The 13,161-nt window shown below is 37.7% G+C and overlaps 2 protein-coding genes across 3 annotated transcripts in view; one reads left to right on the top strand and one right to left on the bottom strand.

Annotated features, from left to right (window-relative positions):
- The window catches only part of DCBLD2 (discoidin, CUB and LCCL domain containing 2), a 98,360-nt gene extending 91,062 nt beyond the window's left edge, over positions 1–7,298 (top strand). Inside the window, exons 14-16 of the mRNA XM_054577352.1 lie at positions 2,343–2,392; positions 5,977–6,114; positions 6,791–7,298. Coding sequence (XP_054433327.1) covers positions 2,343–2,392; positions 5,977–6,114; positions 6,791–7,260 — 658 coding nt within the window. The 3' untranslated portion in view covers positions 7,261–7,298. The remainder of the gene's footprint in view (positions 1–2,342; positions 2,393–5,976; positions 6,115–6,790) is intronic.
- Positions 7,299–9,611: 2,313 nt separating this feature from the next.
- Positions 9,612–13,161, bottom strand: part of ST3GAL6 (ST3 beta-galactoside alpha-2,3-sialyltransferase 6) — an 82,364-nt gene continuing 78,814 nt past the window's right edge. For both annotated transcript variants that reach the window (XM_054577351.1, XM_054577350.1), the window contains exon 11: positions 9,612–12,638. In XM_054577351.1, the coding sequence (XP_054433326.1) occupies positions 12,552–12,638 (87 nt within the window). In that variant the 3' untranslated portion in view covers positions 9,612–12,551. The remainder of the gene's footprint in view (positions 12,639–13,161) is intronic.

Raw genomic sequence — 13,161 nt, 5'->3', positions numbered from 1 at the left:
TCAGCAGGACATCCGTCATGTCAAGGAAGTAGGAGGGATCTAGGACAATCTGAAGTTTCTGACTTCTTCTGTTAGACCAGTAGGGATGTTATGAGTTGAGGGAACAGAGCAGGAGGGACAGGTTTGGTGGAGCAAGAGAATGACCTCTTTTGTTTGGCCATTCAAGAAGTATTTGAGCGTCTACCTATGTCAGCTACCTATGTGAGCGATGAACCCTAAAATTTACAGAGTGGGAGAGGATACAGTGCGAAGACTGTCGGCCTGGTACCGAGATGGATCCCAATGGATCCCAGATTCATAATGTTGGGAGGGTGTCTAAGCAGAAACCCAGCAAGTTATTGTGAGGGCATTAGGGGAAGATGGAGAGGGAAAGAGCTTTAGGGAAGTCCAGGAAGGAAATTAATGATGCTTCCAGGGAACTGTACAGCAACAACAGTAATGATGAGAACAGCAGCAATGGTTAATTTTTATAGAAAATTAAATGCTGATTTTAGGCATTACAGGCATTACATTCTTTACATGTTTTACATATTTTAACTAATTTAATCCTCAAAACCACCTGTGAAAAAGGTACTGTTATACATCCTGTTTTACAGAAGGAGAAAGTGAAATAGGGAGCATAAATAACTTGCCCAAGGTCACCTAACCAGTACATGGCAGAGTTTTGCACCTGGATGCAGAGCTCGTGCTCTTAACTACTGCTATCTGTGAACATGTAATCAGTTGATGAAGTCTAACGCACTATGGTTAAAGCACAGGGATGTGGGAGTGAGCATTGAGGAGTAGAATTGGTGAGAGGGAGGTTGGAAGCAAATCTGGAGGTCAGTTCAGGATGGTGTTTAAAGAACCCTGTGGACATTCAGACTCTCAAGAGGCAGATGGAATACATGTCTGCTCAAGACAAAGGTCTGAGCTGCAGAATTGAAGATGCTTCTAAGCATGGTGGTTGAAATTGCTGACAGCTGGCTTTACGAGAGATCGTGAAGGAGGAGATACTATTAAAGGGCTGTGGAAAATAGTGAGGAGGAGCATAACTTAAACAGCTACAACTCTTGCAACCCTAACTCATGCCAAGCATTATTCTAAGCACTTGACATTTAATGAATAAATAACCTGACATTTTGAGAGCATATAAAATCTTTTATAGTACAACCCTTGGCTAATACCATTCAATTAATTGTCCTAGCCATATAAGGCATCTGACTTTCATTTAGAAAAGATTATTGATTGCCTTTTATTCAGAAATCTTATGATAATTTGAGGATTTTCAAGGAGAAAAGTTACTATTGAAATAGCATTTTAATATTACATTGCAGTTTTTTATTAACACCATCAGCACCTACCATCTCTTCCACAAATTTTACATTGTACTTTACTTTTGGATAGTGAAATGTTTCCTTTTAAATACAGTCAGACTCTAAAATAAGGAAGTCTTTATATCAATAATAAAAACATAGTTTTAATACTGGAGAAGAGTTTCCAAGTAGGAAAAGCACATAGCGTGGGCTTTTTGAGAAAGCCACGTCTGTGATCGTGAGCAGATTACCTAACCATCCTGTCCTCTTTTATGCACTGGTGTATGTCTGCTTTCTCTCTAGCTTTCAAAGCATTCATTTTAATTAGCTTTACATCCTTGAGTCAGAAACTGTCCTTTGTAAAAGGCTCTTGGTAGATAGTAATGCTTAACAGAGGGAAGGGAAGCTTTCCCCTGGGGATGAGGAGGATGTGTCAGAATTCTGAGGGGTGGACTGGGGAGAATCTTCTCTGTTGTACATGTAGCTCTCATCTTTTAGGCCCAGAGAATCCTGTTTTCTTCCCTCAGCTTTTTGTCACTGTTAGTGGCAGAGCTGATTTATCTTGGATGGTTGGGGGAATTTAGTCTATACAATTAAGGATGTGTGACACTTGAAACTTCTCTGGGACAGAGGACCGTAGCTGAAGAGCAGGAAATTTGAAAAATAACAATGCAGAAGAAAATGTGGGGATTTTTGTTGTTCTCAGAAATTTGTGTGATTTCGCCATAAAAACCCACATGTCAAGCTGGGTCTTTGATTTGATTCAGTCTTTTTATCTCCAGACTGAGCCTTTTTTTTTTTCTTTATTCCTTTTGAAATAGTTGGGTAATGAGAGAATTCTCTCAGGAGACCATTAATATGTATTGGGAATCCAGAATTCATGAACCTCGACAAAGTCAAATGAAGTAGAGGACTCTGCCTGGTAGAACAGCAAGTGGAAATGTGTACTCTTGAGTAATTATTAACTTAGGTGTTTATCCTGCAGTTTCCGGGCTGTCTTACTAGTGAATTCACTCTATTTGCTAACTTTTTTCTGTATTTTTCCAGAAAGAAAAAAACTGAAGGCACCTATGATTTACCTTACTGGGACCGTGCAGGTAACTCATGACTTTGTATCTTTCTCTGTCAGCAGGAAGCCCCTCCCTTCCTGGTGGCAGTAATGAAATGAAAGTTGTTTTCAGGCCCACTTACCACTTAAACTCCTCAGGACTGTTAGAAGAACGCATTCTTCCTCTGTTCTTTTCATTTTTACTCTTCTGGTAAATCTATTCTAGTCACTAAGTAATGAAATGGAAAGGAATCTGTTTCTTCTGGGAAACTTGTCTGGTTTTTATCATCTATCTATTTCTCTTTCTTTTAGCCCCATGCAAACACTGTGAAAGAAGTAAAGGATTTGGGTCCTAGTAACAGTGTATGTTTGTCACTCTTCTATGGGTATTTACCAGGTGGAGCCCAGCAGTGTAGAAACCCACAAAGTCTGCCATCTCTGGCCTGTTGAGTTGTCATCTTCTGAATTCCACCTCTGTGCAGCAGGTGGCAAATTGCTGCAAGTTACACCAGAGGCCTACAGGTCTCCCACTTCCCAGACTCACTACTGGAACAACTCTTAGGAGCCAAAAGAGTTCACCACTGCGACCAGGGTAGAAGAGAGCAGTGGTTGGTGCTAATCACATGCTATTAGTCCCCCAAGGTGGATCTTGGAAATTATTTTTTGGGGGGGGAAAAAAAAAACATTAAAAACCACCCCTACCACAGACAAACTATGTCTGGCTAGTGATCTGCTTCTGTATATACTTCTGACAGAGATTTTTACTGTGTTCTGCTTTGCACTGAATATTCTATCAAAGCAAAAACTAATCTTGAACAACTTAAAAGAACTGGAAAAAGAAGAAAAACTAAACCCAAACCTACCATAAGGAGGGAAATAATAAAGATTAGAGCAGAGATAAACAAAATAGAGAACAGGAAAATAGAGAAAATCAATGAAACCAAAAGTTGGCTCTTCAGAAAGATCAACAAAAGTAACAGACCATTAGCTAGATGGACTAATAAAAAAAGGGAGAAGATTCACAGTACTAAAATCAGAATGAAAGTGGGGACATTACTAACAATTCTGTGGAAATGCAAAAGATTATAAGACAATGCTATGAAAAATTATGCACCAAAAAATTGAATAACCTAGATGAAGTGAATGAATTCTGAGAAGCACAAAACCTACCAAGACTAAATCATGAAGAAATGGAAAATTTGAATAGACCTAAACTAGTAAAGAGATTGAGTTAATAATAAAAAGTCTCCCAACAGAGAAAAGTCCTGGACCCGATGGCTTCACTTGTATTCTACCAAATATTTGTAGAAGAACTAAACCTTAAAGATTCCACCACAAAAAAAACAACTATTAGAACTAATAAATGCATTCAGCAAAGTGGCAGGATACAAAGTCAACATACAAAAATCAGTTGCATTTCTATACACAATCAGCAATCTGAAAAGAAAGTTACAAAAACAATTGCATTGATAATAGCATCAAAAAAAAGTAAAATAGTTAGGAATTAACTTAAGGAAGTAAAAGACTTGTACAATGGAAACACTGCTAAAAGAAACTTTAAAAAACATAAATAGAAACACAACCTGCGTTCAGGGATTGGAAGATTTGCTATTGTTAACATCACTACTACACAAAGTAATCTATAGAGTCAGTATGAATCTCCATCACAATCCCAGTGATATTTTTGCAGAATTAGAAACATCCATCCTAAAATTTAGGCACTCCAAATAGCCCAAATAATCTTTAAAAAGAACAAAATTGCAAAACCGATACTCCCCAATTTCAAAACTTACTACAAAGCAACAGTAATCAAAACTGTGTGTGTGGTAGGGGCATAAAGAGAGACATATAGACCAATGGAATAGCATAGAGAACCCAAAAATAAGCCCTCATGAATACGGACAAATGATTTTTGGCAAGGGTGCCCAGACCATTCATTGCAGAAAGGACTGTCTTTTCAACAGATAGTGCTGGGAAAACTGGATATGCGCATGTGAAAGAATGAAGTTGGACCCTAACCAAATACCATATACAAAAGTTTACTCAAAATGGATCAAGGACCAAAATATAAGGCCTAAAAAACAATAAAACTTACAGGAGAAAACCTAGGACAAAAGCTTCATGACATTGGAGTTGGCACTGATTTCTTTGATAAGACACCAAATGCCCAGATAACAAGAAAAAATAGACAAGTTGGGCTTCATGAAAATTTGTAAATTTTCTGTATCAAAAGACACTATCCATAGGGTAAAAAGGCAGCCCACAGAATGGAAGAAAATATTTGCAAATCATATATTTGATGAAGGATTAATACTTAGAATATGTTTTGAATTTCTAAAACTCAACAACTTGATTCAAAAATAGGCAAAGGACTTAAATGGACATTTGTCCGAAGAATATCTACAAATGTCAATAAGCACATGAAAAGATCCTCAACGTCACTAATCTTTAGGGAAATGCAAAGCAAAATTGCAATGAGATACCACCTCACTCACACCCATTAGGGTGGTGCCTATCAAAAAAACAAGTGTTGGTGAAGCTATGGAGAAACTGGAAATTGTGCATTGTCACTGGGAATGTAAAAAGTTACAGCTGCTGTGTAAAACAGTATGGTGATTCCTCAAAAAATTAAAAATAGAACTCCCATATGATTCAGCAATTCCACTTCTGGGTATGTAGCTATAATAATTAAAAGCAAGGTCTCAAAGAAATGTTTCTACACCCATTTTCATGACAGCATTATTCACAACAGTTAAAATGTAGAAACATCGACTGATGAATGTATATGTAATGTATATACATGCAGTGGAATATTTTTTTATTTTTTTTATTACTGACACTATTACAGATGTCCCCCATTTATATTATTCTTAAAAAGGAAATTCTGCATTAAGCTACAACATGGATGAACCTTAAAGACATTGTGCTAAGTGAAATAAGCCAGTCACAAAAAGACAAATACTGTATGATTCCACTTATATGGGGTACTTAGTCATTAAAATCATTGAGACAGGAAGTAAAATGGTCGTTACCAGGAGCTGGGTGGAAGGAAAAGTATGGAATTAATTGTATTAATAGGTGTAGAGTTCAGTTGTACAAGATGAAGAGTTATACAGATGAGTGGCGGTAATAGTTGCACAACAGTGTGAATGTATTTAATACCACTGAACTGTGCACTTAGAAGTGGTTAAGATGATAAATTTTATGTTATGTGTTACGTGTATTCTACCACAGTGAAAAAAGAAGTTTGGCCTTGGTGGGTTGGGGGATTGTTCCATGCACCAAAAGGTTGTGGGTTGGATCCCTGGTCAAGGCACATACCAAGGCTGCAGGGTTGATCCCTGGTCAAGGTGCATGTGGGAGGCAACTGATGGGTGTTTCCCTCTCACATCGGTGCTTTTCTCTCTCTCTCTCTCTCTCTCTCTCTCTTCCTGTCTCTAAAATCAATTTTAAAAAAACCCTGGTGAGGATTAAAAGAAAAAAAGAAGCTTGAACATAAAGGCTAGTTTGTATAGATATTTGTTATGGAAATGGTTTTGGTTTAAATGCAACAGGACTTATCTTCATATACTGTTACGATTTTAGACACAGGTTTTTATTTAACAGTCTCTTTTGCTTACCATCCCAATGAAGGTTGGTGGAAAGGCATGAAGCAGTTTCTCCCTGCCAAATCAGCGGGACACGAGGAAACGCCAGTTCGCTACAGCAGCAGTGAGGTTAACCGCTTGAGTCCGAGAGAGGTCACCACAGTGCTGCAAGCTGACTCTGCAGGTAGCGCTTCGTGGCAGCCTTCAGGCATGGGAAGAGGGAGAAACTGCTATGCTGGCTGTAAAGTGCTTTGGGATTCACAGAAAATCTTTTATCTTCTTTAGGGGTGGGAGATCGGCTATTTTCTGAAGGAAGACCACTTTTTGAAAAGATGATCTTGAGAGGTCATTTCTGTGTCTCAGATGTTCTACCCATAGAATTGGGGCATTCGTATCTAAAAACTATGGTCATTTTTTTGTCTGTTTACCTGGAAATTTGTTTGGTATTATTGGGGATATAGAGACGTTAAAAGGGGAACTTGAAAGATACAGCAAGACTTACAGTATTTATATTAACTGGCATGTATTGTAAATATTCCCTCTGAAATTATACTTTAATATTATTCAAATAATGGAAAATTTCTTTTCCAATGAAATACTGTCTATGTATCTGAGGAACATAGACAAACACTATGTAAAATTACATGAATGAGGCTTTCTGGTATATTAACTTATTGCTATGCTACACAAGATGACACCTTTCATTTTAATTTTGAAGTTGGTTTTTACAGTGTCTGTGTTGATAGGAACAGAAGTTCCATGAAGAAGTGTTAGCTTTTGGTGTAAGCCTGAGGCTTCCACCCCAAATTGTATGAGCGCAGTATTATGAGGTAACTTCTGTTGTCTTTTGCAATATCCAGAGTATGCACAGCCGCTTGTGGGAGGAATTGTTGGCACACTTCATCAGAGGTCTACCTTTAAACCAGAAGAAGGGAAAGAAACAGGCTATGCCGACCTGGATCCTTACAACTCTCCGGTGCAAGAAGTTTATCACGCTTACGCCGAACCACTCCCGATTACTGGGCCGGAGTACGCAACCCCAATTGTCATGGATATATCAGGGCACACCACAGCTTCAGTTGGTCTGCCCTCGACGTCCACTTTCAAAGCTACAGGGAACCAGCCTCCTCCTTTAGTAGGAACATACAACACTCTCCTCTCCAGGACTGACAGCTGCTCCTCAGCCCGGGCCCAGTATGATACCCCAAAAGGTGGGAAGCCAGGTCCCAGTGCCCCAGACGAATCGGTGTACCAGGTGCCCCAGAGCACACAGGAGGTATCGGGAACGGGGAGGGATGGTGACAGTGGTGTTTCTAAAGAAATCCTTTGAAGGTGATGCTGCTTTTTACAAAGCATCATTTTAAAGCACATGGCCTTTTTTTTTCCTATTAGTGGTAGTAATATATAGAATGTACTTCATATCTGTCATGAATGTCGTTGGGGGAAATGGGATGACCGAGGTACAGGAAACTACTAATTTTGTCATCTTGCTTTACAAATGTTACTGTGGCACACTTACTGCTTGCCTGAACATCCTGTTTGTTACTACTGTAAAACACTATTTTTAACACAGAAGAAGCTCCCTGCGATGCACTTCGAAGAAATTAAAAATCACTGAGAGTAAGTATTTATTACCAATGCTGCAGGTACATATGATTGATTCAAGAGGTGGCTCTGTAAGCCTGACTGGCGATGACATATGGTACTGTTCTTGAAATGCCTAATGGCTTGAAATTCTGCTCTTTGTGAAATGTGGGTACTGCCATGATTTCCTCCTCTCCTATTCCTATATTGCTTTCTGGACTTTTTAAAAGTAATAATAAGTGATACAATCATTGTTTTGATTGCAGTCATAGGCACTTGTCCATTTTTCCTTAGGAGAGCTCTAGGTGAGAAACTCTGACTTGTAGAGAGCAGGGTGATCGATTTTCACTTTTTGACATTCTTGAGTGCTTTGACGCTCATGGACATGACCTGGTCTCGTCCTTGCTTGTTCCGCCTGGGACCTGTGGCGGCCAGCCCCATTCTAGTGTTTATAAAGCATTTGAGTCTTTTCAGGGGCTGATTCTTGCTTTATCAAACCTCACGAATTCAGATGTTTAAGTTTACTTCTCTCTGTGGAAACAGGAACTTCGCAATTTAAAAAAGATAGAGATGCTCTCCTTCCCCTCCAACTTTATTTGCAGTGGGATTTTTCCTAGGAGAGTTGTGAAAAGTCAAGGGCTTCCAAGTAGACACTGTAAACATGACCCACTTAATATTTATCACAGTGAAAGGCAAAGTCATTCTTCAGAAGTCATATGAATTACCTTTAAAACAAAGTAACCGTAACTCACTCTCTTTTTATGTGTAGGTAGATTTGTTTTCTTTGAATCTCAAGGTATTTTTTTACTTTTAATCAAATTTTTTAAAAAAAGCTTTAATTTCAGTGTTCCCTAAACTGTTAAAAGATCGATAAACCCAACATGTAGTCCTCAGCTCTGTGGGACTGTGCCCTGGCGTGTGTGCGGAGAGGCATGAGTGGTTCTCTGTACTGTATCATACCTCGGGAGGAGATGGTAGAGCATCCTGGCACATGACCTTTCATGTGTAGTTCTGGATACCTCCGGGCAACTTGTTTGTCACCACTTGCCCAGAACTAGTTTTAGGTCAGTGAAATAGAAATCATCTGCAGTTTACCAGCCCGTAATGTAAACATGTTTAAATGTCTTCAGACTGGCAACGTAATGTAACATAACGTAAGCTGACCATGTGATTAAAATTTGATATCCCTTGTTCTGTGAACCTTAATTTGTAGACGTAATAGAAATGTACTTTTCCATCAGGTCCAAGTCATTTCTGTTGGCCTGTGCCACCAGGTTATGTTGTTGCCAGAATTTGCTAAATTTGACTAAAGGTGAACAGTCTTCACTTGTTGTTTCATGAGTGTATCAGTAATCTAAACCATTGCTTCAGAATAGAACTGTTTATTTTTACAGCCTCCCTGCCCTCTACTTGACTTTGTTGGTTTTGTCTTCATTTGCTTTTGCTTTTCGAAACACACTAGGAGGCATAATTTTATCCACAGAAAAACCAACACATATTTTGTTTCGAAATATTTGAGACAAAGAGCACAGGTGTTGAACTTTTACTAAAACATATGAATGTGTAAAGCACATGTATTAATGCAGTCATCCCCTTTCAGGTGGGAAGAGAGTAAACCAATTGCTTTATTTTTTTAATTCATCCTTAGTACAGAGAGAATATACTTTTCCTAAAAACCTGAAGCTTTAAGAGAAATGTTTTCAGTAACTATTTCATTTTCCCAAAGATGCTTGCTATTTTTGTGTAATTGTGTGCACCTACTTTTCCCATGGAACTTTTTTTTTGAGAAGCCAGTGTTTTCTTAAACAATGCATGTTTTAAGACTTGATTCATGTTGCCACTGTGCTGTTCTTGAACTGCCAATGATTTTTACAAATATCTAGTTTTTACTACTATTATATATTTTACTTTCCAACTGAAGAGCTGAGCCTGATACAAAGGGTTGTTCTGTCTGGTTTTGTACTTTTAGTTTGTTTTCATAGTTGAGTTTTGGAGTTTGGTGGGTTTTTTTAATTTGTTTTTACCTGCATTTATATATCTGATATATATACAGCTTTGGAGACAATCAAGTAACAACTGAAAATGTGAAAGCAACCATTTTTTACAAAATTTTCTTGAATTTTTATTCTTTGCTTGAAACATGTAAAAGACTTAAGTCACTGTGGTTTATTGAATTAAATGTTTTCCTGTTAATACAATTATAAAAATAGAATCAGACAATGGTGCAACAAGTGTGGCCATTACATGTTTCATAAAATAACACTGACTTCACTGTTACTTGATCTTAGGAACCAGCACAGTTAAAGATAAGATATTGTGAATGCTGATTTATATTTTATTAAAGCTGTAAATCCAAATAGATCCTCTTGTATGCAGGGTCTACTCCAGTTATTTAAGTTCACGTTTCACTGTTTGCACTTTGCATTGAACAATGGGTTTAGTTCGCTGATGAAATGGTTCTAGTAGAGAAATTACACAGTAATTGAAAATATGAGGTTGTATGTACACTTGCCCTTCCCCCAGCAGGGGAAGGGGCAGAAAATGAGCTCATCTAAATATGAATGTGGCTATAATCCATGGCAAGTGATAAAGCTTGAACTTACTGCCTTGGCTCCACATTGTCACCTGGAGAGCTAAAGGGCTACAGCAACACCATGTCAGATGGTACGATTAGAGAGAACGAAGAGATTATGCTTTTCAGACTTTTTTAAGAGATATCAATGAAGCTTTACCTGAAAGTTACCTATTAGCTCTGCCTTTCAGCTCTGAACTTGAAGTCCGTAAACTGCAAAATCTAAATAAGAGTTGGATTGTTATTAAAATACTTTTTAGTTCATATGTGCCACCAATTCTCATTTAATCCAACTTGTGAATAGTTTCTTCATCTCTCTCTCTCTCTCTCTCTCTCTCTCTCTCTTTTTCTCTTTTGGCACTAGGAAGGGTGGAAACAAAACACACATTGAAATACATATTAGAAATAAAAATGGCTTGAGTGTCAGTGATATTCTCCCAGAATGTACTTTTCTTACCTCGGCATGTACTGTAGTCACTCAGTATTTGTATATGTTGCTAGAATTTAGATTGTATAAACAGTGAAATTTTAATGTGTTCATGTTTTAATAAATTGTATATATGTGTCTTGCTCAGTTTTTTTGGGGGGGGGGGGGCTTAACTAAAACCACCTTGAGGTTTGTACCCCACCCTTATACTACACAAAATGCCAGATTCCTCAATTTTAACATCAGTCAGAAAATTTTATGGCCAATATTATAGTACATACAGTAACCTTTAGAAATGCCACCATTGGTTTTTGACTTTGTCTGTAGCCAGCAGTATCCTTGTTGAAGCCGAAATTACTTCACATCAGGCTGAACTTCAACAGCCAAGCTACAGCCTCAGGCCGTGTGATAGGAGGAAAAGGTCACCCTGAGCATGTGGACTCCAGTCTAGTACCTGCCTTTTCCACCTCAAAGTTATTAGAAGAATTACATGAAACTGGTATTGTGCAAAGTATGCAATTAACAGAACAGCATCCATATTTAATGTCTAGATCTGGGTTAAATCACCTAGTTTTCTCCCCTTACCCTGCTTTGTAAGTGCTTCATTTATTCCTGTTTCTGGTCTAATATTTCACCCTTTATACACTTTCTTTAGAGAGGCAAGTTGGTTTTCAGTAACATCGATGTCTTCTAATGATAGTTATTCAAAAGATACTAATTCGTTCAACTCCTATCTCTTCTGGTGGCTTTTAATTCCATCATTCTTATAACTTCTGTTCTCTCCCTTTCTCCTTCACCACTTATCCCCACTCCGCCCTCACCATAGCTTTAGTCATACTGATTACAATGGGAAGGGAGACCAGCTCACCGCATTTGTAGGACTGGCTTGTTTGCAGCCTATAGGACCCTCCTCTGGGGAACCCTAAGTAGCCAGGGAAGCTTTCCATTTGAAGATGAGACATAAAAATACCTTGACTCTCCTTAAGGAGTTCCTTACTTGTGCCTTTTTCATCTTTCTAATTTACTTCAAATAGTAAACTTTTAAATTTAATGAATTAAACCAGGCAACACACAAAGTTTAAGAATTTTCTCCTTGAGCGTGTCTAACTTCTTTATATAAACTTTATTTCTTTGAAATAATGCAGTCACAAGACTTTAATAACTGCATTCTTTGGTTACTTATGTAGAATTTCATGTTTAGCATACTTCCTTCTACTTAAAAACAAAAAAATACCATCTTTGTTCTACCTAATTATTCATTATAACCATGGTTTACTTAATTGCAGGACAAATATATCACTATGATCCTTCAACTTCCATTACCTTCCATGCTGCTGTATTCAGAGCTGGTTTAAAATTCAAATCAGGTTCCTTAAATAAAAAGAAACTGAAGAGCCATCCAGATACAGACCTGAAGTGCTTCTGGTTTGCCATATCAAGGCACAACCACATGCCACTTCCCCCCAATTTATAGTAGCCAAATATGTCATCTTGTACTGAAGTTTGTTGCAGTGAATTTAAATTCCCTTACTTATTAGGAAATCATATTCCTTCAAAAGTTCAAGGTGAAGTAACTAAAAAGATGTTTAAAAACACCTCAGAAAACTAGCTTATTTTTTTAAAAATGCAATTACAACTTATTTCCCTGATATCTTAATATCTCTTGGTTTTCATAAATTAAATACAGTCATAGAAATTAAACTGGTGGTTATGAATCACCAGGCAGCAACAAGCTTAATATACAGGGTCCAGCACAAATAAGCCCCTTTTTTATTACAAAACTTTTATTACAAAATCACAAGTATGTACTTCTGTACCATAACACTCAAGCACACCACATGACATTGCAGGTGAAATGTTCAAATTAAAACTATAAATTATTACACCGATATTATTACCCTAGCAACCACACTGCAGCCGGCCTTACTTCTGCTGGACCCTGTACATCATTCCTTGACAAGTACATACTTTTAAAAATAAACTAAAAATTGCAGTATAAAAATAAAACTATACTGTTAGCATTATCTTCTCTGTAGGGTCAATCTTGAATCAAATTGATTACAAAGTTCTTTTTTGTAATGTCCTTCAAAAAGAGCTGCTCGGCAGTCACATTGTGATATGCATTCTAGAAAATAAAAGTAAAATAAAGTGACCATTTATCCCAATCTCACATAACAGGAGCAATAGAATATAACAAGTGGCATGGACTTAACTTTCATTAACCTTTCTAATTTATTGTTCTTTTCTCATTCTTGTGCCAGAGCTTTCCCTAAAGTCCACTTTTTCCACTTAAACCATCACATAAATAAGAGGCTTCCTCACCCCTGATCTACTAACAATGGTAGAAGTCTGGAAACCAAAACTGTAAATCCCAATGGGTTGATCACTTTAATGAAATCACCTGGAACTCAGGTTTTAAAAAAATTCTATTCTATTGATGGGTATCCTAATTTTCCTTAGGAAGGTGTTTTAATGTGTTTTTCTTAAGATGACTAGAAATACCAGATGTGCTGCAGGAAAGGTTAGGGCTGAGAAGAAACGAGCCTGAAGCCTGTCCCAGGCCCCTAACTACTCAAGTGTTTGTCTGACATTGTAGGGGAGGGCACAGAAAGTCAGTATTAAGGTCTAACCAAATTATACCACTTCTT

The sequence above is a fragment of the Pteronotus mesoamericanus genome, unplaced genomic scaffold (genome assembly GCF_021234165.1).
Source record: "Pteronotus mesoamericanus isolate MK-2021 breed Mesoamerican mustached bat unplaced genomic scaffold, CSHL_Meso_final contig_42, whole genome shotgun sequence".
Taxonomy (NCBI): Eukaryota; Metazoa; Chordata; class Mammalia; order Chiroptera; family Mormoopidae; genus Pteronotus; species Pteronotus mesoamericanus.
This window is presented reverse-complemented; position numbering and strand designations above follow the sequence as displayed.